The sequence below is a fragment of the Clupea harengus genome, chromosome 18, assembly GCF_900700415.2.
Source record: "Clupea harengus chromosome 18, Ch_v2.0.2, whole genome shotgun sequence".
NCBI lineage: Eukaryota > Metazoa > Chordata > Actinopteri > Clupeiformes > Clupeidae > Clupea > Clupea harengus.
Window position 1 is genome coordinate 23,932,895 of NC_045169.1, and position 27,687 is coordinate 23,960,581.

General features: G+C 41.9%; 1 protein-coding gene and 1 long non-coding RNA gene across 2 annotated transcripts in view; both read right to left on the bottom strand.

Moving 5' to 3' along the window:
* Positions 1-10,101: 10,101 nt before the first annotated feature.
* Positions 10,102-27,687, bottom strand: part of LOC122128528 (CD209 antigen-like protein E) — a 39,282-nt gene continuing 21,696 nt past the window's right edge. Inside the window, exons 4-6 of the mRNA XM_042710394.1 lie at positions 13,766-13,911; positions 13,241-13,420; positions 10,102-10,329 (exon numbers count right to left, since the gene is read on the bottom strand). Of these exons, the coding sequence (XP_042566328.1) occupies positions 10,102-10,329; positions 13,241-13,420; positions 13,766-13,911 (554 nt within the window). The remainder of the gene's footprint in view (positions 10,330-13,240; positions 13,421-13,765; positions 13,912-27,687) is intronic.
* Positions 14,187-18,871, bottom strand: LOC122133769. The gene is made up of 6 exons (XR_006152975.1): positions 18,662-18,871; positions 17,933-18,013; positions 17,696-17,746; positions 15,757-15,957; positions 15,485-15,511; positions 14,187-14,243 (listed from the first exon to the last, which is right to left on the bottom strand). It is a non-coding gene; the product is annotated as an uncharacterized LOC122133769 (long non-coding RNA).

Here is a 27,687-nt window from a genome sequence, read left to right on the forward strand (position 1 = left end):
AAATGATAATGTTCAATGCCCACCCTTTAAAATCTGCCTCCTGTGTTACTGTATAACTGTACAGGTTTCTTTAAGAGCCACATGAGATTTAGGCAGTTTACCATAAGGGCTGATACATGACCCCTTTATGTTGTATTCAAACTACACATATGCCAAACATTGGTAAAAATCTTTTTTCCACTCTTTTCAACCTTTAATTATTTTACAATACAAAATAATTTAGACAAAATATCTGTGTGCCTTCATTCAACCGTCCTGAAATTTTGCCACATGAATGTAGGGACCACAGACTTTTGAAGCTGCCAACTTGATCAAGGCTAGCCCAAGGCACCACCACCAGGTGGCCCTTCAAAACAGAGCCGTGTTCATTCATGAACAAATATAGGGGGCATTTTTTAGGCAATAATTAAATTGTAGGCCATCTTTACAAAGCCATAGCTTAGTGTGCCCTCAATCAAAATAGCTGTGATGTTGTCTTATTTTGTTCATTAACACACTTTTATCTGTGCTATGATCATCTAGGTGGCTTTTTGCTTGGTCAATATCGATTATCTAGTGCATACTTGCCCCTCAAGAACTGCAACACCAGTGAACAGAAAAACAGCACTAATGTATGAACAACTTGATAAATCACATAAGGCTGACTATTATAACAATATTATAGTTATCTGCTTGAACCTCAACAACACTTCACTGTTTTGGGGGCTTTTTAGCCTTTATTTATATCAGACAGTATAGAGGGACAGAGCATCAATGCAAGAGAGATTGGACGTAGATTCAGGAGACTATTGAGGGCAGACTCAATCTCAGGTTCCCATGGTAACTTAGTACACATAACACATGGCACATGGTGTGTCAAAATGAATGAAAAGCAAAGGGGTCTTGTATCAGCCCCTACTGCCTGACACTTATATAAAGTGCCTCTTAATATGCAATCAGTTCACTTTCCACTAACGTTACAACTTTAAATAGCTTCATCTTTCATCACTGCTTATGATGTCAGGTATTGTGGGTTACCATCATTGCACAGGCTCATATCCAGCTGATGGCCTTACAAGATTATCTGAAGTAAGAGTCACTCAAAATGACTCTTCTCTGCTGAAGTGATGAATAACTTGTTAATGAGTAACTTCATGTGCACTTGTAAGAATGTCAAAGCGTAAGCACCTAGTCATGTCAACAAATACGTTTTTTTATTTACAGTGTAAACATACACCAAACACGCACTGAGAACCTTTGGCATGAAGGCTGACTAGACCAGAAGAGGAGGACAGGACTGGTAACATTACACCATCTGGTGATGTGGAACAAATGACCATGGACTGAACCAAAGAGAAATGGATCACCACATATATTGAAATGTAATCCACATTTCCATCAAGTAGCAATGCAAACATGAACTAAGACCATCTAGGCATAAGTGTCTTCCTGTTGGTATTGTGAGAGCTGAACACACTGTGTAGGGTTGTCAAATATAAAAAATGGCATCTTTTGGTTTTTAGAGAAGATGAGCCATGTCCAAATGAGCAGAACTACTGCAGTTTTCAAAAAGCTATTAATGTCAAAGGGAAGTTGAAGAAGTAGTAAAATAACAACTAATAACTATAAAATGATGTATTATTATTAAATTGAATGAATACACAATAAACTAAACAGACACAAAAAACACATAAATAAGATTGTGAGGTTGGTTCAGTATAGCTTACAAACAATATGATGTGCAATATATCAAAATATATGTCGACAACATCCTACACAATCATTCAAAACATTGAAAGTACACAGTTACCTGTGGTAGAGTCCTTTGATGTGTCCTTTGGCATTTCATTTGAGTAGATTGTGTCTTCTGACATCCTTGTGACCTCTAAGTTTCAGTCAAGTATTGATTGTGAGCTATGAGATATAAGTCTGTCTCCTGTCAGTCTCTTTAACTAAGGAAGTTCAGCTGTCAAACGGTTATTTGCACTTGTGTGAGCGTTCCCCTACATGTCCTCTTTAATAACCTCACAGGAAGTAAGCACTATTCTTGCCAGTTCCTCAAATTGGACCGGGGTGGACTGTGGACCATGATGTTGTCACTTACAACCCCAAATCAGAAAAAGTTGGGACGGTATGGAAAATATGAATAAAAAAAGAAAGCAGTGATTTATAAATGTACCTTGACTTGTTTTCATTGCAGACAGTATGAGCACAAGATATTTCATGTTTTTTCAGGTCAACTTCATTTGATTTGTAAATATACATCCATTCCTGCCATTCAGGCCTGCAACACATTCCCAAAAAAGTTGGGACGGGGGCAATGTAGGGGTAGTAATGAGGTAGAATAATTAAATAATTATGTGATTTGAAGTGATGTCAGCAGGTCATTGTAATCATGATTTGGTACAAAGGCAGTATCCAGGAAAGGCCTAGTCCTTTAGGAGCAAAGATGGGCCGAGGATCGGCAGTTTGCCAACAAATGCGTGAGCAAATAATTGAAATGTGTAAAAACAATGTTTCTTAAAGAAAGATAGGAAGGGATTTGGATATTTTACCCTCCACAGTGCATAACATAATTAAAAGATTCAAGGAATCTGGAGGAATTCCAGTGTGTAAAGAGCAAGGGCGCAAGCCTAAGCTGAATAACCATGATCTCCGATCCCTCAGACGGCACCGCATCAAGAACCGTCATTCATCCATTCATCTATTCATCTATAAGTGATGTAACCACATGGACTCAGGATTACTTTGGCAAACCTTTGCCAAGCACTACAATATGTAGTTACATCCTTAAATGCCAGTTAAAACTTTACTGTGCCAAAAGGAAGCCTTATGTTATCCATGTCCAGAAGCGCCGTCGACTTCTCTGGGATCGGAGGCATCTGGGAGGCAGTGGAAACGTATATTGTGGTCTGACGAATAAGTATTGTTTTGAAATATGTTGCAAGAATAAAAATTAAATTAAGTGTTTAATTTGAAAAAACAATAAAATAATGGTAAAACATCAAATAATGTGCTGTTGTATTGTTTTCAATGTAATACAGGTCAAAGAGAATTTACAAATCACTGTTCTCAGTTTTAATTTTAATTTAACATATCGTCCCATCTTTTTCAGATTTGGGGTTGTATCTTAAGACATGTAATGTAAAAATTACTCACTGTAAACTGTTAACTGTCCGCGGTTTATGTACTAATTTTGAAAAGCTTTCTGCAGCCCTGCAGTTAATAGTCATGTGTGTCCTATTGTATAACATTAATTCTTTTAGCAGATTCTTTTATCCAAAACATAGTACAGATATATAATTTCATAAGTATGTTTGCTGCCTGGGTATCAAACTGCTGTTTCTCATTTTGATGTCCAAAACCATGCATGTCCATGTAACACATTTTATCACCATCTCTCTCGAGTTTTTCATGATGTAGTTAGGCAAAAACATGCATGGACATAAAAATGAGAAACAGGTATACGCCTTCCATTCTAATTCTGATTCATGTGATTTTGATTTAAATCAAAATAGGTTGATAAAATATAATTTGGCTTCTTGTTATCAGTGCTGATCTAAGACAGTATCATTATCCAAAAGCCTGTGCTGAAAGCTACAACATCATGAGCTACAACCCAGAACATTTAGCCTTTCTCCCGCCCTGCAGTCTCTATTCTGCATGCCATCTTATTGGAGTGTGACTAAGAGTGTGAATGAGGAAGTAGAAACCTTTGAGAGATTTACAACAGAGGAACTGCAAGGTGATCACTGGCATTCAGAGACACGGACCATCATAGCTGCTTCCCCTGTGTTGGATGTGGCCTTGATCTGGTTCAGAAGCAGATGACCATATAGGGAGAAATAAACCATGGCGATTTTCATTTGTCCGTTTTACTCCATTTCAATGCACTTAAATTAAAAAAAAAATTGATGCAATGTGATGAATAATAATGATAACTAAAATAAACGTATTCATGAATAAATACATACATATGTACATATGTTGTGCTAGTGTTCTGGTGCTGTTGGCTGACTTGGCACTAGTATACACATACCTATGTATTATACAATACATACGTATAAGTACACATAATGCTGCAAACTCAGGCAACAGCAGCTGAGCAACCAACTGGCTTATTTACACAGTTGATATGGAAATCTGTCATGAGGTTGACCAAGTAACTGTAGAGTGACACTCACAGTTGGGTGCAATGTAGCAAACAGACAAACAAATACATGCATTTCCTCTAGGTTAGATTTTCATAACAGACATGGCTCCTGCTTTCTCATTGGCTGTGCACACGCTTACTTGTGTGCAGCACACAGCGGTCGAGGATATTTGGACTTTATGTCACTGCACAATGCTGAGCTGACTAACACAGTGAACTGAACCCTACTGTTGAGTGCAGCATTGAAATTTGCATGAGTCTCTGAACGCCTGTGCAGGTTTCACCCTGAGGGAGAGCCGTGTTGGTGCACTTGTACATCCAGGGTCAGCTGCTATGTTTCACCCTGAGAGAAAGCCGTGTTGGTGCACTGGTACATCCAGGGTCAGCTGCTATGTTTGACCCTGAGGGAAAGCCGTGTTGGTGCACTGGTACATCCAGGGTCAGCTGCTATGTTTCACCCTGAGGGAAAGCCGTGTTGGTGCACTGGTACATTCAGGGTCAGCTGCTATGTGAGCCGAGTCTCCTTAGAGGTAATTGTTCACAAATGACAACTAGTATGGTACCATTTTATGTATTTATGACAGTTTTCTTTCTTGTTGCTCAGTCTGCTATGTGATTAATACTGACCTACACATATATGTGGAAAAAAGTATTGCTCTCCACCTAAAATGCTCTAAAATAGTGAGTTGTTTGTTAAACTACTGTTATGTTGGGAGTCAGAAATGCGCTCTCTCTCTCTCTCTCATATTTGCAAATCACACAGACATGCAAATCACATATAATCCCTTACACACACTGCCTGTATTAACATCCAGTAGCACTAACCACAAAACAAGGAAGTAGTGTGAGTGAAATACCTGCAATGGGGAATTGTTTTGACAATGAATTAACCTTAAGTACTTCTCAATATATGAAACAATACATTGACATTTAAACACGTGTTCCATGTCGGAGATACACCAGCCTCAAATAAACATCACTTTAACTCTCACCTTGCCTCATATTGATCCTATAATTCCACCCTAGGCAGTTTCTAAAAGTATAAAAATGATATAAACTCTAGTTCCTATAAACACCGTCATTGCATATATACAGTTGTGTCATCAATCAAATTTAAGTACATGGCTTAGGTGCCGCACTATGTTACCCTCAAACATGCAGGAGATACACAGTAGTGGTGCAATGGTAAGTATGTTGTTCGCAGTGTTGAAGGTAAGAGGTTCTAATCCCACTCTGGTCAAGTGAGAGAGAGATCTGACCTGTCCAAACAGAGCCCTTGGGTCAAATACAAGCACCCAAGTGTGTTTACAGTCATGCATCTGAGCTGTCCAAACAAGTATGCCTCTGCATAGATACATGGCCAGTTATGGATGTACATTGAAGTGTGTTTTTTGATCCTAGTTATGCAAATTTGCCCATGCAGTTAAGTTGGACCACTGAAAAAAGTCTATAACCCCCCCCCCTTTTAAATAGGCCACAGCCACTTGGCCACTTGGGCTAAATCAGGCCAATTTGGACCTCACCAAAACATGGGGGAGCATAGAACCAACTATTGCGGTGGGGAAGTAAAAGTCTCTTTAAGGGCAACATCCCTTTTTCTTGCCATGGTGAGAAGGGAGGGAATTCACCTTCTCACATTATACCACCAGCCTCATGCTGCGCGCAAACACACACACACACACACACACACACACACACACACACACACACACACACACAAACACACACACACACACTAAAACACACACTCACACACACACTCACACACACACACACACACACACACACACAAGGAGAGTCTATCTGTCTGGCTGTGTGTCCTTGCTGGGGAGGAAGGGCAGACCTAGACCATACCACCAAACCCCCCCCCCCCACAGAAAGACAGGCGATAAATTACTAGTCTGTGTGAAGGAACCAAAAGTAATTAAATTAAAAGTAACCAAAAGTAATTAAAAGGGTGTTTCTCATCTGTATCCCTGGCTGTCTAGGTTGACGATGAAATCAAACTCAAAGAGGTTAATTGTCAAACTCTGAGCATATACAAACAAACCCCTAAAATGTACATTTTAAAATGTGATCATGGTGACAGTTCTGTTCAGTTGATATCCGACTGGTGCGTAGCTGCACTGAGAACTGTTAACATTGGTCTTCAGTTAAACCATAAAGTACAAGGATGCACGTGTTAAAGGTCCTCAGTTGACTGGAGCAAACCCAGTACACGAGGAAGTTACCTGAGATAGATTACCCTCTACAGTCAGGGTGACCAGATTCCTATGTGTGGAAAACGTGACAGAAAAACTAGGGCTGAACGATTTGGGAAAATAATTTAATTGCGATTTAATATGCAATTCTTTTTTTTTATCCTCTTTTTTTCCCCCAACAAAACTTAATGAATCATTTAAATATGACCAACACAATATTAGATACATTTAGTGTAAAATATTCCCACATTTCACATTTTTATTTAACTGCTCATTACAGAAATATGAACAGCAAATCAGTGGCTTTGCCACTGTGCATTTAAGTAATTTAAACAAAGTAATTGTAAGTATAAACACAAGGCATGCACTTTTTAAACACTGTATGCAAAATGTAGACCACGTTGTAATCGCGGACGTTGTGGTTAGAAAATTGCGTTTTACCATATTGCAATTAATCGTTCATCCCTAAGAAAAACACCCTGTATCGAAAAAAGCCACCATGTTTTTATTGGCTTAGAGCAGAGGTTGCCAACCTGTCCATCGCGATCGACGTGTCGATCTCGAAGACCTTCCCTGTCGATCTCCAAATTATTAATTTTTTCAAATACAGAAAAAAAAAAAAAAAAAAAATTGAACATTTTCTGAAGTGTCTTCTGAAATGTTTTCTAACGGACTTCGGAAGACCAACGTCAGAAAACATCTCCGCCTAATTCATTAACGCCAGCTATTTAAATCTGAAGATGTCCGTAGAGTTGATATGAACGTAATCACCAACGATTTCTCACAAATTCAGGCCTTCCCACTAAATGCCCCTTCTAAAGCAGCTTGCACACTGCCCCGTCAAACGCCAACATTCTTCAACAAACGCCAACAAACACCGACAGTTGGGTCAGTGTGCGCCAGCAGTTGGTGTTTGTTGGTCATTGTCAGGTACTGTCGAAGAGTTCAACATGTTCAGTCGGATTGGGTAAAGTTGCAGAATGTCTGACCAATGTAGAGAGATTTCCAACAGTCTGACAGCTCGCAACTAGGCTCAACTCGCGTGCATAACATCCTCGAGCTCTCTTGGATGTCGTTGTTATCTTGATTATCGGCCAGTTTGTTAAATAAACCGATATCCTAAGTCTATTTATAGATTAACGTTATGTATTAGCTCACCCAAATGAACGGTTTTCGAGACAGATATTTGTCGACGACTCGTTTAACACTGCAACGCAGGGGCGGACTGGCCATCGGGGATACCGGGGGAATCCCCGGTGGGCCGACGAGGTTGGGATGGTCCAAAATACCAGCCCACTGCCATCACCAACCGGCCCTCGCTATGACACCACCGGCACCTTCATCTATTTTCCATATTACTCAGAACACGTACAATTTCCTCTCGTAACTACACAATTGAAGTTCACTGACTGATTTTTATACTCCTCCTCGCGATCTGTATTCACACTCATGGTGCTTATTTTTCGAAAATGTTCTGAAGTGTCTTCTGAAATGTGTTCTTACGGACTTCAGAAATTCAACATAAGAAACGATCTCCACCTTATTAATGAACACCTGAAAATGGGTTCTTACACAGCCGAAGTGTTCTCAGCTGTGCGGATTGAGGATGAGGATTCTTAAATTAAACGCACCTGGATTTGCATACACGCCCCGCCACGGCACGCAACCGTAGTGACGTGTGCCGTCAGCCCTTCTAACACGGAGCGGCCCGTAGGGCATCTGGTAGTTTTGAGGAATTGCATTTAAGAAAACTCTGGGCCATTTACGACTGTTATTTCGCGTGACAGTGACAGTGATACAAGGTAAGTTGTGGCGTTGAATTGGCCAATGTTAGCTTGCTTTTCACAGATGAGGTGACGTTCACTACCAACTAGCCTAGCTAACGTTAGGTAGATAAATGTCCAAAATTGAGACCGTTATGATCTGGTAAAATAGGCAAGCTGGCGCTGTTGTCATTATCGAGATGATTTATTAAACATGTTAGCCGTAGTCACTTGTTTACAATCGATGAGCAAGCTATCCATGGTGGTAGTTGTAAAGAGGGCAATCTTATAATTTCTAATAACTTATGTAAAATAAGTTAACCAGCTAGCTTGTTATGCTAAAATCACCGTGTTACACACAACACTAACATTATAAACAATGTTAATATGTTATCTAGATTAGATAGTGAGGTCATAATAACACATGAGTGTACTGATATTGGTTTTTATTATCATGTGACTATAATGCACCCGGGCCAGCAGAGTTAGTTTAGGTTCTGTTACTTAACTTATTGTTTTATGCACCTTCAACACCCCTACACACACACACACAATCACACACCCAGCATGCAACACTACTGATACCACTGATGTTCACACCCCATCGTATGTTCTATTCTGTTCATTTCTACAATATAGTTCATACTAATTCTACCCTCTGATTCCAGTTTCTTTATTGTGTGGATATTCATTCCTTAAGGTTCTGTAGTTATACGTATAACCATCTGATACTAGCCCAGAGTTAAGCCCATTCATCTAGCAAACTATACCTACCTTGGAGTGTTACAATAGCCAGTATCATTTTATTCCATGTGTCCATCCAGGCAAATTGGTGGATCCAAATGTTATTTTAAAAAAACAACATATATGATGTAATTTCTTTGTAATCATCCAAAATAATGTTAAGTGTATGGGTATTTTTCCAAGTAGGCCACTGACTGGTCGATACGTACGATGCATTGAATGGGCAACGCGCCGTGTAGGCTATTGAGTGGGCAGCGCGCGTGTACTGAGTGGGCCGCGCGCCGTGTATTGAGTGGGCCGGTCTGACACTAACTCCCGGGCCACTTTTTTCCCCCAGTCCGCCCCTGCTGCAACGTGTTTCTAAATATTAATATTAATGTTAAAGGTGACGTTACATGAGTACGTTTGCGCTTATGTTAGTTATCTGCCACTCCCACTTCATTCCAATTACCGTGTTGGTTTTCGAAATATAAATATGCACGCATACTGTCATATTAAAAGTTTTGGCACCCTCTGAGGCTGCATGATAATTTACTCTGTCTTCACCAAAAAAAGATCACAGTGGTATATTATTCATTTTCTATTTAACACTGAGTACTGGGGTGTTTTCCAGACAAAGATATTTAGTGTAGCAGTATTTGAAATTAAATCCAATGTGAAAAATAGGCTGTGCAAATATTTAGGCACCCTAATCATTTTCATGATTTGAATACCTGTAACTACTCAATACTGAATAATTGCAACACATAATTAGTCTGATTAGCTTGTTAAGCCTTCAATTCCAAAGAAAGGTCCATTCAATCATTAGAAAAACTATCTAAGGTAGCCAATTGCAAGATGTTCTTCTCCTTGATTCTCCTCTGAAGAGTGGCAACATGGGGGCCTCAAAACAACTGTCAAATGATCTGAAAACAAAGATTGTCAGTGTTGTGTTGTAACTTGAGTTGATAAATAAAGCAGTTCATATCCAGCCTGCTCATTGCAAATGTGTTTTTTCTTGTTCATATTGTGTGCGGTTAACAAATATTTTCCTTTTTATGTTGCACTGAAATTAAGTGATTTAGTGTGTTCTTGGTCACATCAATTTGAAAGCTGGACCAAAGTGTTTAATTTCACTCAATTACAATTAGGCTAAATAAAAAGTTAAGTTGTAAGTACAGTCTGGACAGTCTTTTTCTCTCAACGCCTCAATAGGTAGATCTTGCCTGTCACCAAGGCAGAGTTTGTGATCTTTGGCCAAAAAAGTTTGGTGACCACTGGCTTAGAGGCTGTAGACCTCAACCTTTGGGACGAAGGTGATGACGTCGCTCAGCTCGTCCAGGCCGTCCTGCAGCTGGGCTGCTGTCTCCCTGATCTGCAGGACTAACTTCATGGTCTCCGACTTCACCTCTGGCTTGGCCTCCTCTGCTGCACCGGGGCGCAGCTCAGTCATGGAGTCCACCTCTCGTAGCTCCAGCGTATCGGCGTCTGCGGCACCAGCGCCCTCTAGCTCAATACAAGGGTTTGTTTTATGAAATTACATAAACAGCTGTAATGCGTTTTATATACGTGCAGTGTATAGTCAGCAAAATACGATATTTCTCTCTCTATAACTCTTTCTTAAATTTCCTCTACACACACACACTGGGTTATTTACATTTTTGTGGCTGTTGACCTGCTGTTCCTTTTAACCTCCTTAGGAACTGACAGTTGGACAACTGTCACGATCGGTACACTTACTGTAATGTTTCATCAGTTCAGGAAACAGGGGCCATAATTCATAGGAACTCATAATTTACATATGCAAGAAACACACCGCATTGTCCATGCAACCAAACCTCTTAAAAATCGTTTGTTAATACTAAATAGAATTTGTGCATAGTTCCAAGTATAATCCTTGAAATCCCAGAAATATTTCACCTGTATTCTCCAACCTTGTAATGGGTTCTAACTGTCATTCAAAAATGAAAAGGACAAAAACAAGAAGACTTGAAATGTGTTAACATCTTCCTGCTCGTTTGATGGATTAAATACTGCCTTTGCTGAAGTATATGTGGGGCATTGAATTATTTGGATGTGATCTGAATTAGATGGTGGTTTCACCTCAACACCGCCCCCTACTGATGAATCTGTACCAAGAAGAGCAGTTTGTAGACATAGCAGTGGCACCTATAGGCTAATACACATAATGTGAATTACACGTTTAGACATGTTTTTTTGGTTTGATACACAGATATAAATCAGCACCAGTAACTTTATAGTGCTGACTTACATTACCATTGAAAATGTAAACTTAAATTTGGACAAAAAATTAAACCAGCTTTATTCACATTTTCACATGCATTCTTGTACAGGCATATGTACAATTGTACGACTGACAGAGAGGTTTTCACAAAGGTGTTACCAAGACAACTCCTTGGACAATACCAGAGCAGGAGAAGCTGAAGCAGTCAAGGACGGCAGCTTGGGTTCTTATAGACAGGTCATTAAGAGCTTAGGTCCTTATAGACAGGTCAGTAAGAGCTTGGGTCCTTATAGACAGGTCATTAAGAGCTTGGGTCCTTAAAGACAGGTCAGTAAGAGCTTGGGTCCTTATAGACAGGCCAGTAAGAGCTTGGGTCCTTATAGACAGGTCAGTAAGAGCTTGGGTCCTTATAGATAGGTCAGTAGCAGTTTGTGCATCAACCATGGCAAGACATTTCCATTCATTTAAACCAACACTCATAAGCCTCAGAATAGGACATTCAACCCAAATATGACTAGCAAGCTAAGAGAAAGGGCTGTCCTTAACAATAACAAAACATAAATCTGAGCTTACATGAACTTACTGAGCTTACATTGGTGTCTGTATCAGTGCCCAATAAGGCCAGCATTAAGCACCATTAATCATTTATTAGGCAAGCATTAAGCACCATTAATCATTTATTAGGCCAGTATTCACCAATTTCTTATTGTGATTGAATAGGTAATTTATTTTTGGTACAACCTTAATAACCAGCTAGTTGGTCAGAAACCGATGTTTACTTACTATATAGCAAGGATCAAAAACAAAGGAAGATTCATAGCCTTTTAATAAACTGTCTAAATATGCCACTTATAGCGGCATAGAATAGTTGTAGAACAGGTTCATCTTATAGCTTCAGGAGACAGAGAGATCTGTCAGAACCTGATGGAGGCTTAAGGCTTTGGAAAAGGTCTCTGCCTTGTGGAAACACAAGATGGTGACTTTTGAGGGTTGTAGTAGGGTACTTTGGACGCTAAATAAAAATGTCTAACTCACACAAGGATTTCATCCTTTCCACGTCATTTTAAGTCTTCACTTCACAACAAGGAACTTGTTCTAAAGGAATAATGATATATTTACAGTTTATTAAGGATGAATGTGTCTGTAGTTGTAGTGGGCCATTTTCATCATTTCAGTCTGATTATGGAAAGTACTCTAAAACTGGGAACTTGTGTTGTGTCAATAATAATATACTATGTAGGGATCACTGATTGAAGTGCACTCATTGCTCTCAAACAACTTTCCACTTTATAACAAGGGTCCTGCCTGCCTCCCAGTCACCACTAGCAGCCTGTGTGAGTACCATTACCATTACTGTCTCCCAGTCACCACTAGCAGCCTGGGTGAGTACTATTACCATTACTGTCTCCCAGTCACCACTAGCAGCCTGGGTGAGTACTATTACCATTACTGTCTCCCAGTCACCACTAGCAGCCTGGGTGAGGACCATTACCGTTACTTGGACCTGCTGGGCCTTTGCATTGACCAATGAAACACTGTTTGTCAGTAGAGATACTTATTTTACAATTATTCTGTCCCTACAGAACATATTCAGACAGTGTCTTAGCAGGCTACAAGCTTTCTAATTGTATTCTTAAAATATATCATATATCAGTAAGACTAGGTTGAGACTATCTAGTTGGTTATTAAGGATGTACCAATAATTTATTTCATATTCAGTGAGAATAACAAAGTGGCTAACACTGTTAGTTAATAAAGGATGTTTAATGCAGACTTTATTTGGCACTAATACAGACACATATTAGTTATGTTTGAATGATTAACATACAGTATGTCCCCTAAACTAAATTGTTCCCCTAGTTTTAAGTCCAGAAATCAGATTGATAAATTGATGTTATGGGAATATTATTTCAACCCCCGGCCCTACAGTTTGTAATCTCACAGATTATTTTATATGATACACGACACGATACGTCATTCCACCCTTCTCTTATAATCATGGCGCAGTGTTGTCCATCTGGATTATCTCCCTTGTAGTTATCTGGCTGGCCACCTCTCCAAAACCTGGAAGAAGAGCAGAGTCCAGAGAGCACATAAACATAATAAATGGTGCTCATAATCTGTCAAATTAAACCATGCCAGGTATCAGATCTTTACTTTGTTTTTAGATCTGGACATATCTAACCAATGAAATTGTGTTAAATGTGAATTGTATTGAGCAGAAACAAAGGTAAATATGTTTGGGTTGTACCAACTTTGGGTCAGTGAGGGGTGTGTTGTCCACCCAGCGCCATTTGCCCTCTTCCTGAGCATCAGTTAAACCAATCCAGTGTTCTCCCTTGTCCTTCAGGAAATCCTAATGTAAGAAATATCACTCTCATGATCTTGATCAGCAACATAATAGTGACGACTGCAATAACCATTTCATCATACTGGTTTCAATTAGTCTTTAAAGCTTGTCTACTCTTTTTTTACTCATTCATTCTTACACTTTTTATACATTTGTAGATTGTGAATAGGACTGATCAATTCATCTTTTGGCATCTGATGAATCTTAGTTTTCATGTCCAGGTAGAGTGGGATATCCAATTAGTATCACATGAGAGGGCATGAGGTTGAAACTGCTGTAATATATTTATGTAGAAAATTTACATTAGAGTTAGATAGTAGACCATGAAATATTCAGGAATTAATGTCATACCATTTCTTGTTGACTGTTTATGATGACCAGGTGTCCTCCCATAGTCACACAGGCATCTCTACTCTCAGTCCAGTTCTTCTCATCAGTGGAGAAGTGGTAAAATGCTCCATTGAAGTACTCCCAGTCATCAGCACACTTCCTCACTCCTTTTTAAGGAATACAATTCATAATGACCACCAAAAGTGACATTTTGTTTGTCATGATTTGTTGACAAAGTGCTCATTTGAACGAAACAAAGATAGATATTACCACAGTCATACTGATAAGTAGTCCCCTTGTTACATTGTCAAAACCTGATATAGACAGACCTGTTGCTTTTTCAGTACTTTTGTGCACCAGAAGGAAGACAAGGTCTGGGAACCTACAGTCCACCACAGATGTATGGAAATCTCACCTTGTAGCTCATTCTTTAGCTCTGTGTTCTCCTTGGTGAGATCATCATTTCTGCTTTTCTGCTCAATTAACATCCTTTCGGTTTCTGTTGAAAGAAAATAAATCAACAGTAAACTATGCCATTAAAAGATGTCCAGAATAAATTAATTGGGGGGGGGGGGGGGGGGGTCATATTGCTCTGACTGTGAGAGAGGAAGAAAATATCATGTCCAATGGAGTGTGGGGTAATCTAATGAGGTGCACCTGAGAGGTGGCTTTAAGTGTGGAGAGGTAAGGGAATGGTGGGGTGTTGGGGACGAGTGTGTGGTGCTGGAGGGATTTTATCTAAAAATTAGTTCATTCTGTTGACAGATAAAAATCACAGTTACACACTTAGAGTCGGGGTAGAGTGATGAGAGTAGGGTTAGTTTCAAGTTAGTTATAGTTTAGTAGACAGTAAGTTGACTTGTAGTTGAGAGTTAGAGCTAGCACCTGATATTTGACTGACTTTTTGTACGGCTTTCCATATTCAATCTTGATTAAATATCTCAAATGTGTGACTTTTTACCTGAAAGGTTAGCCTCCAAAGTCCTTGTCATGGCAGTGGCATTATCATACTCGTCCTGCAGCATTCCCAACTTCTGTCTAATATCTTATGTAAGCAAATAAAAAATGGCGACAGCTATCCATATAAAATGTAAATGTAACTTTCAGCTAAGAATCCGTGATAAACACGTCTATTGAAATACAGTGCTTGTGCATTTCTCCCCACCTGACATTTTAGCTTGCAAATCCAAAGTAACATTGGTGTGCTCCACCCTCAGTAAGTCTAACTGTTCTTTAACACCTGTTGGAAAGTAAAGAACATGTGGCAGATCTTCTGTTCTACTAAACAGTCAAACTTGTTACTTGGACAACATGGTCATGAGAATAGAAGTGGTAGAGAAGGTTAGATTTGGGGTTAGTGTTAGGGTCATGGTTAGTTGACTGTCAGTTGAAAATGTTCATAGTTAATGGATTATTTGGTACAAAGTTATTTTCAGATTGATGTCTTCCACATAATAGACTATTCAAATAATGTGTACGTTAAAAAAGGTGGAATGGGCGGCAGTCATGACTGGATTTTCAAAAAGTAAGATGAAATTGTTTGTCGATTGGGTATACTTTCAGAACCTGACCCTAACCTAATTTATACTAGCAAATTACTACCATCGTTTTCATTTCAAATGGTGATGATGTCTGTCACAGCTTTTGTTCACCATTTCATATTGACTCTGTACCTTACCCTCACATGCCCTTGCCCACACATTTACTCACTCTTGGTATGTCATTCTTACACTCACTCACCTGAATATTTCTCCACTTTCACAACATCTGTAAAATAATGGAATCATCATCATACATTCTCAGTGTCATCCTCATACACTGATTAACTCATTGAAATGAAAAACTTTCATGCGCTTCAAGAACCCATTTTACCCAACTGGACAGTACAGTACTGTGATACTTACAGAGCCCTCCCATAGTAACAGTACAGTCATACTCACAGAGCCCTCCCATAGTAACAGTACAGTCATACTCACAGAGCCATCCCATAGTAACAGTACAGTCATACTCACAGAGCACTCCCATAGTAACAGCAACGGCCAACAGGAGAACACACACAGAGAGTAAGAGGACTGTGCATCTCTGAGAGATACCAGGACGGCGCTCTTTCTCTGAATGTTACTGTGGTGAGGAGTTGGCAGGGTCAGGTTTGGCCAGGGTGGAGATGTTCCTGGAATCAGATGGAGGTGGTGGGTCCAGTTCATTTCCTGGGACTGAATAAGATACAAAAACAACTCATATCCATTTCTGTTGGAACCTTTTTAATTCTAGTCACTATTTGTGTTAAATCTCACTAGTTTGCCCATCAGAATGCTTGATTTAGAGAGCTGATAATAAGCAGGCCGTGGTCCTGAGAAGCCTATAGTGGACATTGCATGCAAACGCTGCCACCTCCTATGGATAAGGGGTAATGTGAGCTTAGAGCTAATAGTGAAAAGGAGGAGAATGGGGAGGAGGTGCTCTGTGGGCTCCTCCTGAACTTTGTCTACAAAACATAATTTCACTAGTTCGTCCATCGGAATGCTTGATTTAGAGAGCTGATAATCAGCATGTTTGGCTTGGCTGACACCCCAAGAGAGCTTGCATGTGAGGCCTATACCGGTGGGAGATCTGCAATGGAACCAATGCTTGGTGGGGAAGTTGTAGACCCGCTAGTGGACAGATATTGGATTGGTAGGCGTATGACCTTTTTGTTTGCTGCTCAGATAGGCCGTTGTTAGCTGCTGTGTGTGCGTCAGTCAGCCAACTTTTTAACATTAGCACGTTAGCCTACGTCAGATAGCCTAACGTTTCAGCTTACCAATGCCACACGTTATCGTACACGCTATCTTAAAAAGGATGTTCAAAAACAAAGGTTTTTTTAGATACCTTCACACGTAAGATATCTCGAGTCAGGCACCTGTCTTAACGAGAGATCAAGGATTAAGACAGCTATTAAGACGGGTACAGTTTTTCGAACACAGCCCATGTTTTCGCTCTAACAGATGGTGGCCATCTTGGATTTCGGGGTCAAGATGATGTCTTGGATGGTAATTCAGTGATCACTATTGGGTCATGATGTGTCAAGAAAACCTGTAGGGGGTAGTGGGCCACAAAGACATTCAAGGCCCATTACGTCATGGCCATTGTTCTTGACCGAGGTGTCCCAGAATGTTCACACCTTTCTCATCAATATGCATAGTGGTCTAAGTGAAGAAAAGTGTCATATTCTAAATTACTTAGAATAAGTATTGAAACCACACACACTTTCTAAATGCTAAACTCACCTATGTGGAGCAAACACCTATGTTTACAGGGCTCAGAGTAAAAAAGAAAACTTCCAAAATATTAACAATGTGTTTTTGTACAAAGTCTGAGCACCTCCAAAACTAGATTTCATTTTAGTGTCTTTAGATTTCATTTTAATAAAAAACTTTTTTTACTACATTCCTTTTACTCTCATTGTATTATTGCTGAGGTGTTCTAGAATATAATCATAAATGCCACTTTTGCCTCATGGTTTTTAGTTAGGTGAAATATACAAAAATATCAGGCATGGCAGACTACCTAACATAGTCAAAAAAAGGCCTTGGTGTTGGAAGTGTTAATGTCAAAATGATGTCAGAATCACAATCCTTATGGTCAATTTACCACAAAAAGTGTATTCATACATTATTCTAGGTGCTCTGGTAAAAAAGTTATTTTTACAAGATAGGCCCTGCTGCCATTTTTGATTCGGCCCTCTAGCAAAAAATGCCGACATTTTTGCGAGGGACATGGGAGCTACATTTTTTATAAAAGGTTTACAGAAGTCAAATCAGTCGTCAAAACATCTTAGCCAGAGGATGGTCACGGAACTGAGGTTTCTGACCCTACTATGTCAATCATCCCTATGGGCTCCTCCCGAACTTTGTTTAGAAAACATCATGTAGTGTGTGTTGTGTAATGGCATGTGGTACCGTTCATACATACCCTTTTTAGGCAGATTGACCTGAGAGTAGATGGCAGTTACACAGTCTCCATCTTCATTTCAGTTCAGCAGAGGAAAAAATGAGTTCAGAAAACCCATACGATATATTTGTACTCTAATTCTTGTTTCTAATAACTCTGCAATAGTGAAAAATAGTATAAACTTTATCTGAAGCAGTTTCCTTATTTTCTTAGCAATCCTTACTTAAGCTATTGCCTTTTAGATCGAGGAGAACTTACCACTGTTGGTTTGCTTCTGGTGGCTATTTCCTGTTTTGATGAAGTTGATGTCAGAGTATGTCACCTCATCTGTCTGCATGGCTAAGATCAACCCAAAACACAAAAGAGAAGTGTCAAATCACCTGTCTGTGCTCCAAAACATAGTTCCTTTCTTTGCTTTGCTGCTCTTCTGACATGTGTTGAACGGCAAGACATGGCAAGTCAAGTTCTATTCTGTAACACAGTCTGTCGTTTTGCCCGTAGATCACCACATGTATTGAAATCTAATCCACATTGAGTAGCAATGCAGACATGAACTAAGACCATCTGCCCATAATTGTCTTCCTGGTGGTATTGTGAGAGCTGAACCCACTGTGTAGGGTTGTCAAATATAAAAAAATGGCATCTTTTGGTTTTTAGAGAAGTATACATACTGTAGGTATAAGTAAATATATGACGCAGTCCAAATGAGCAGAACTACTGCAGTTGTCAAAAAGCTATTAATGTCAAAGGGAAGTAGAAGAAGTAGTAAAATAACAACTAATGACTATAACAATTTAATGAATAAACAATGAACTAAACAGAGACACAAACAGACACATACATAAGATTGTGAGGTTGGTTCAGTATAGCTTACAAACAATATAATGTGCAATATATAAAAATCTATGTTGACAACATCCTACACTGTCATTCAAAACATTGAATGTACGTGTAATGTAAGTTAAAGCTCACTAGGTTTTCAGTTACCTGTGGTAGAGTCCTCTGGTGTGTCCTATGGTGTTACATTTGAGTAGATTTTGTTTTCTGACATCCTTGTGATCTCTTAGATTCAGTCAAGTATTAATTGTGAGCTATGAGTTAGAAGTATGTCGCCTGTCAGTCTCTTTACCTTAGGAAGTTCAGCTGTCAAGCGGTTATTTGCATTTGTGTGAAAGTTCCCCTACTAGTCCTCCCTATACACACACAGGAAGTAAGCACTATTCTTGCCAGTTCCTCAAATTGGAGCGGGGTTTTGCACTGTGGACCATGATGTTGTCACTAATCTATGTTGTCACATATCTTAACACATTTAATGTAGAAATGACTCACTGTAACTGTTATCCATGGTTTATATATTGATTTGGAAAAACTTTCTGCAGCCCTGCAGTTAATACTCATTTGTGACCTATTGTATAACATGAATTATTTTAACAGATCCTTTTATCCAAAACATAGTACAGATATATAAGTAAGTATGTTTGCTGCCTGGGTATAAAATCGCTGTTTCTCATTGTCATGTCCAAAACCATGCATGTTTTCACCTAACTATATCATGAAAATTATAACTCAGGAGAGATGGTGAGAAAATGTGTCTGACATGGACGTGGCTAATCTCTCTCTCTCCCTCTCTCTCTCTCTCTCTCTCTCTCCAAATAGATTTTTTTGAATTAAATGTGTCAGACATGGACGTGGCTAATGTGGTTAGTGCCATCAGCATCTTTCTCTGTGTAAGTTTGCTCTCATATCTTCATTCTCAGGTCCTTACAGCCACAGCTAAAGCCATAAAGGGTGCCTCAGTATACAAACATGGGGAATTGTGTGTTTGTGTGTATTGTGCATGTAGTATACTGTTCTAAACTCTCCATGTGAAAATGAAGATTTGAGTGCAAACTTACACTGCAATTTGAAAAGCACCACATACCCTCCCAGGATGAGGCAGAGAATGGCCATGACAACCAGCTTCATTCTCAGGACAGGAGTCTTGTCTCTTTCAGTGGTGATCTGCAGCACTTTGCGTGTGTGTGTGTGTGTGCTCCTTGGGTATCTAACACACTCACATACACCTGACCTTGCTGTGGCGTCTTCACAGTGTCCTCTTGCACATTTGCTGTAGGAGGTGAAAGACTGACATTGAGAAAGACAGAGAACAGAGAGGGGGAGAGAGAGAGAGAGATAGAGAGAGAGAGAGAGAGAGAGAGAGAGAGAGAAATATGCTGATGCATTGATCACATGACGGTGGCATGGTGGCTCAGGTGCTTGCACTGCTGCACTGTTGGCTCTGGGAGAAAGGGTCCTCCCCAGACCTCCCCAGACCAGACGGTTCACTTCACTTGATCCCCGGGCGCTTAAAAGCTGCCCACAGCTCCTGGGGTCCTGGAGGAAGGACAGTCCTGGATGGGAAATTGTAGACCAGAAATTCACAGCGACCTCAGGCCTGTGTGTGTGTGTCCTGTGTCGCCTCCATGTATTCACGTGTGTGTTGCAGTGTGTCGCTTGTGCTATTAAAATCTGACAATTATACAATTATCAGCCACGTCCATGTGACACATATCATGTCATATTGGAATTTGACTTTAGCGTGTGAATGAGGAAGTAGAAACCCTTGAGAGAGTTACAACAAAGGAACTCCAAGGTTATCACTGGCATTTAGGGACACGGACCATCATAGCTGCTTCCTCTGTGTGGGATGTGGCCTTGATCTGATTCAGAAGCAGATGACAACAGTTAACAGATAACAAGTTCTTTCCTAGGAGAAATAAACCATTGAGATTATCTTTTGCCCGTTTTACTCCATTTCAATGCACTTAAATTAAAACAAATCTATTGATGCAATATTAATAATGCTAAATATGGAAGCATTGAACTTTGCATGAGTCTCTGAACGCCTGTGCAGGTTTCACCCTGAGGGAAAGCCGTGTTGGTGCACTGGTACATCCAGGGTCAGCTGCTATGTTTCACCCTGAGGGAGAGCCGTGTTGGTGCACTGGTACATCCAGGGTCAGCTGCTATGTTTCACCCTGAGGGAAAGCCGTGTCGGTGCACTGGTACATCCAGGGTCAGCTGCTATGTGAGCCGAGTCTCTTAGAGGTGATCGTTCACATATGACAACTGCATCCTTTGGTAACTAGTATGGTACCATTTTATGTATTTATGACAGTTTTCTTTCTTGTTGCTCAGTCTGCTATGTGATTAATACTGACCTATACATACATGTGAAATAAAGCAGTGCTCTCCCCATAAAATGCTCTAAAATAGTGACTCATTTGTTAAACTACTTGCAAATGTTTCATGTTGGGAGCCATAAATTCTCTCTTTCTCTCATATTTGCAAATCACACAGACATGCAAATCACATATAATCCCTTACACACACTGCCTGTATTAACTTCCAGTAGCACTAACCTCAAAACAAGGAAGTAGTGTGAGTGAAATACCTGCAATGGAAAATTGTTCTGACAGTGAATTAACCCTTAGTACTTCTCAATATATGAAACAATACATTGACATTTAAACGTGTGTTCTATGTTGGAGATACACCAGCCTCAAACAAACATAACTCTCACCTTATCTCTTATCTACCTCATATTGATCCTATAACTCCACACTAGGCAGTTTACAGGTTCTGTAGTTAGAAAGTATAAAAATGATATAAACTCTAGTTCCTAACATTCAAAACGTGCCAAATGGATGACAACTCGTATGCACTTTTACTCAAAACAAATTAATAAAAACCCTCTTTTTCCTTATTTGGCATTTGTCAGAACACATAAAACTGAAACACATTCTCCTGGCTCTTTATGTTTTAATGATCTGTCCTTGATTTAGCTATATTTGCTAGCATTGTACCTCACATTCTCCTGGCTCTTTGTATTTTTAATGATCTGTCCTTTATTTAGCTTTATTTGTTAGCATTGTACCTCACATAAAGACAGCTCCAGACAGGGTTAAAGGAAAGCCCCAAAACTATTGCCACTACTATTTAAAAGACGTTATTTACACGTTTGCCTTTTGACATACTGTGTGTGTGTGTAGCACAGCAGTTGTCTTTTCATTTCCTTATGAATTCTATTTAATATCTTTGCTTGAAACCATGATTTTTTCATTGAGGGCAAGGACAAGTGGTGATTGGCTAGTGATGTGTCAATCACACTACTGTCAGTCATGTATGCATGGGAAACACACAGGCACAGGCAAAGGCAACCCATGAGCAAGAATGAAAACTTCTGGTAATAGTCCCCTAATTCCTCATTCATCCATCATCAATCACATTTAAGTACATGGCATGATTGACATATTAGGCTTCGGTGCCCCACTATGTTACCCTCAAACAGTGGCGGCTCCTGAAAAAATTCTCAGGGGGGGCCATTTTTTTGATAATGATTAAGGCGCCCCATTCAGTAGGTACATTAAGTTAGCTGATTAACTCATACAGCAATACCTTTTTGTCCACTATTGGCAGAACACAACAGTAATATGTACCCTCTTGCTACATAGCTAAAGTAGCAAGTTACAGGTGGAAAGCTATGGAAGAAAGTTGCATCCAGGAGCCTTCATAAGCAAACATGATGTGGCTTCACATTAAATTATCCCACTTTTTCATTATCCACGTGTCTCAAATGTTGTATGATGTAACATAGCTTAACAGGACCAGTAACATCATAAAGAAGGGGTAACATAAGTCAAAACCAACAATATTTATTGACTGATCTTGAAAGTATTGGCTTACAAAAGCAAAACAAAAAAATATTCAGCGAACTATGAAACACACTGTGAAACCTATATAAAGTGATATGAAATACAGACCGCGTTAGCCACTTCACGACCGCGATTTTCTTTCGTTCCAATTCTTGGATGTAGGATTTCCCTCCCTTTGTTGAATGGATACATTTGGTTTAGGAAGTCCTACGCCAGTAGTTAGGAATAACTCACAACCGAGAGTAAGTATGTAGTTGGTACTTTACTGTACACGGAGCAAACCGGGCGAACGCACCGGAGACATGCAGGTACAATACAGAGATGGAAGACACACGGCTCATGCGCCAATACAGTTAACAATAACATGCCAGCAGACTGGCGTGACCACCTTTCTTCTTCCCACCGCTTACCTGTGTGAGAGAGCATGTCAACAGATCACTACATTACAGACCACAATAACTCAAACTGTAACACACAATTATCGAAAATGACCACCCATACAGGCAAACTAGCTAAAAGTTATATGGGCAGGACTCAAAACGAGCTGTGTTAAACCTACACCAGCTATACACATGAGAATGAGAACAGTATGGCATTACACATACAAGGAGCAGTGAAGTAAGGTTCATGAAAAGGGATACGCAAAGAGTCCATCACAAGTCCATGACATAGTCACTCAGACGAGAGGGCTGGCGACGCTGCCTGGTGGAACGCCTTGGTGAGAGGGGCGCAACGTCAGGGTCAGCTTGTGTAGACTCAGGAGCCTCCTGCAACTCACAGGATAGGGCTGTGGAGTAGTGGTGTTGACCCATCGGAGTGGGCACTGATGCTATTTCGGGGGGGATGGCGGGAGGAGGGGGTATCTGGGGGAATACCACCTGGGGCATAGCTGGAGCCATCATGTCGTCGTCATCTGATGCGTCGTCGAAGCTGGAGACACGGCTGGCATCGGGGCAGGTGGCTGGGACTTTGTAGCAGTCACTTGTCTTGACACGATAGGTGAGGTCTCTAAGCTGTGAACCTGCAAATTTGCGCAAACCACACCAGAGGCCCTCGACAGAAACAACGAGGTATCGGTCGCGGCTGCATGATTTGTTGCGATCCACGTGAAGGTAGACAAGGTCACCAACCTCGATTGAAGTGGGGAGTAGGGTCTTCCCCCTAGGAGCTTTAGATTTCTCACTATAAGGGTGATTCTGTACCCGCTTGTCATGCTGCAGCCGTATAAGCTCCTCATCAGCCAGAGGCAACTGAGTGCAGGTGAACTGGTCTCTCTGTGTCCACATCTCTCGGGCGGACAGGCCGCGTGACCGGATTCTGGAGTTCAGGCAAGCAGTTGCTATGGCTAGGAGCCTCGCTGATACTGGACCACCACGTGGCTGCTGCCTGAGCAGTTCCTCCTCCAACTCCTGCACGGCCTTTTCTGCGACAGGGTTTTTATTGGGGTTCTTGGCTCGCCCTAGCTCTAATGAAATCCTGTGTTGAACGAGAAGCGAATCAGCTACCAGGGCCTTAAAGGCAGGGGCCGGATCTGTCCGGATCACGGCAAAGGGGCCATCTAGGGGGCGTAGTTCCACACATAATCTGATGAGTCCATCCCGCAAAGTCTGGTGACACTCATCTTCCACAAGCATGGCCACAGTAAAGGATGTCACACACTCTCGTACCACCAGTACTAATTGGCGTGCACGTTTCATGACATCAGCAGCAAAGGTGATGCCGACGGCAGCTGGGGGGTCGGATGAGGACTGCTCTACAATGGCCTGGGGTGTATGTCTGAGGGCCGCACACGAATGACAGCCATCAGTGACACGGCTGACGGCCTTGTCAAGGTCAAGGGCAAAAAAGTATCTCCCTACAATCTTTCTCAGCTGGTTCGCTGTGGGGTGGCTAAGCTGCAAGTGCAAAGCAGTTAACAGACCGTCCAAAACCTGCCTAGGAACGATAATGCACTCAAGTGAAGGGGAGAGGGGCTCGTCACGTCTCACGATGAGCATACCGTCACTGGTTATGGATGCTATGTTGAGATATCTCTTGACGTCCTTGATGTTGGTAAGCTTCTTAGATGGCCGTGTTCCTTGAGTAAGATGTGCATGGGTGCGACGCAAATCCGGACACTCAGACTGCAGAGATCTCCATGCCGTTCTGCTCGTGAATGGAAGTCTTGCGCGACCAGCCAGGATGTCCTCACTAGACAGTAGGCGCACAACTGAAGCCTGTGTGTGTTGCACAAAAATGCACACCTGGCATGCCATGTCAGTACAGTCAGGGGGGTTGCGACTGGCAAAATCAGACGGGAGAATGGCAGCGCCCGCTACATGTCGGATTGATACTTGGAATCTGCTTGCCGTAGAGAGGAATGTAGACACTCTGGGACTCGCAGAGAACTCACCCCTGCACAACTTCTCATAGGCTTGTACGCATGGCTTGCTGTCTGTCAGGACACATGCTCTGTGTGAAGACTGGATTATGTACGGGCCAAAGTGTTTGACAGCCGCTGCGATAGCGAGGGCCTCCACCTCGCAGGGCAGCCACGTCAACTGGTGGTTACGCAATTTGGCGCTGAAGAAGCCAGCAAGAGCAAGTTTGTTGTTGCGCATGACATACAGAGTAGCGGCTACGCCAGGTCTTCTCACAGCGCCATCAGAGACAATCCATAACTGGTCATCTGGACGCGGCAGAGTGACGGAACGGCTCGAGGAGAGTGACTCTTTCACCTTATTGAAGGAGCAGTGTAGTTCGTCAGTCCATGTGATCTTCTCCTGTGATGCCTTCCCGGCTATGGCATCGTCCAGAGGGGCAAGGAGGGCAGAGCAGTGTTGAATTACACGGGCCATTACTTTGACGGCACCGATGAAGGACTTCATGCCTCCCACCGTTGTCGGGGGCTCACAAGCAGCTAGTGTGGACACTCGATGGGGACTAGGCTGAAGTTTACCCTGGGACCACACCCACCCCAATACGGTCGTGGAGCGAGGGTTAATGACAGTCTTAGATGCTGACAGGCGTAAATTGCAGCGGCTGAGCGCATGTAGAACCGAAGACCAGTTCTTCAACAGCTCTTCTGGGGAGTTGCCGCCACAGTATAAATCGTCAGCAAGCTTTGCCACGACACCTGCTTGAAGTAGATCTCCTAGCACGCGGCACATGAGTTCTTCAAGAGCCGTCTCTGATCCAGGCATGCCCATGGCTGAGCGTGTATAGACACGGACTCCACGAAAAGGGGTGACGACGCCACAGTATTTCATGGATTTGTGTGCTAGTGGTATCTGGTAGAAGGCATTAGTTAGGTCAGTTGCTATCAGGTGTCGCCATTGGGCTATTTGTCGTATGGTGCTATCGACGTCAGGCATCAGAGAGGGCTGGGGTTTGGAATATCGGCCAACGTCCGTGAAGGCAGTCACCAGACGATACCCGCCACTCTGTTTCCTCACTAAGAACGAAGGGTTGAGATACTCCACCGACACATCCACATCCTCTGGACGATGGAAGACCCCGAGATTCTCTAGCTCATCAAACTTTTGTTGTAACTCAGTAAGTTTGTCCCTGCCATACAGAGGTAAGCGGCCCTTGCGTTGGGGCGGTTCAACAGGACCCATGTTAACTTTGGCTTCAAAAGGGCCTAGGGCACCATTGTAACCAGGGATAGCAGGGTTGAATACCTCATCATGTTGGTCCAGTAATGTACGGAACCTATGCTTGATGGCAGGAGAGAGCAAGTTGTCCGGATCCAATTGGACGCTCTGGGAGTGCTTAGGTCCAGTAGCTGGTGACAAAAGGTGTCTGACTATTGGCATGCTGGTGTAAGGAGCAGGTACTGGGTGAGGAGTGGTAGGGGATGAGAGGGGATCCACTTGGCAAAAGTGTTGGTGGCGCTTCAGGATGTGAGGCTCATTAGAGAGGTTAGGGATACGGATCCTCCCTGCGACGCTGGATACGACCCCAGGGCGAGGCCAGGTCTGTGCCACATCACACCTGCGTACACGTTGTGCATCCAGACGGGGCTCCATGACATATGCAGAGTCAGATGGAGCATCAGGTGGGAGACAAATCTCTACAAATTCACCCGGCCATACTGTGGTGGACGTGGGAGGAGCACGCAATACAATGGTGCGACGGACGGTATTGATGTCATGATGGCTACCAGTAGAGCCATAGGGAAATGCTGTCCCATCGCCCAAGGTGACAAGTCTTTTAGGCAGGTCGCACAGAAATGTCATTTGTGGACATAAAGGGGTGCCTGCTAGTACGTCAACATCCAAGTTCTCCACTACCAGGCCTTCAAACTGAAATGACTTTGAGTCGCGACAGAATGTGAGGCGGGTCTCGCCAACCACCTTTATGGGAGAGGAACCATCAGCCTGGTGGGCTGACTGGGAGCTGGGGGTGATGTGGACATCAAGCCGGCGAGCAGCTGATAGTCTAATCATGTTGCACGTGGCACCGCTGTCAAGGATGATGCGTGCATGGTGGTGTTTTGCAGAAAGTGTCATGTATGGAGATTGACGGACTTGAACAGAGCGAGCAGTGTGAGGCTGTGTGGGCTCTGGGAATTCATGGGGAGGTGGCTCATCAGGGAATTCATGGCACACAAGTGTGTCATCATCAGGGTCTCCGTCAAGCACAGAAACAATTTGCCTAGCCTTAAGCATGAATTTTTCGATCCTGCTCAGGTAAGTATTTGCATGTGCTGAGGAAGTGTGTGTTGCTCAGGCGTCCTGCTTGTTTGCAAAGGGGACATGATTTCTCGTGGAGCCAGTTCTTATTGGCATTCTAGCAGAGGGACCATATGAGGGCCTGCGTGGCAATGGGCTACTATATGCCCGGCTAGTGGCAGCAGCACGCATGATTTTAGCATTGTCGGCAGAGCGGATTTCGTTGAGGAGAGAGTCAAGGGCTTGAGAAATCTCTGATTTAATAGAGGCCAGTGTGCGTGTGCGTAACTCAGTGCCATAACGCTGTTTGATGAGTTTGGGTAACTCAGGGTGTAATTAGACGTAACCATGTCACAACTATGAAGTTCTCGAGGGAGGGGGATAGCTCCTCGTCCTCAGACACAACTTCGCTGTGGTGAGTCAATACATTGGCTTTGAGAAGGCTATCCTCTGTGAAGGCCATAAGGCGCTGATATAGATCTTCAGGTCGCTCATCAGTTTCCAGGTGTATATCCACAAAATCAATTAACTGAGCGCCAGTTGTCTGAAACCCATAATGCAGGCGAATGGCTTGCCAGATAATGTCTATGGATATAGAATTTTTGACAATAGTGTTGCGTGAGATCACGGGACAATAGTTGGCAATTTGACCTAGCATCAGTTC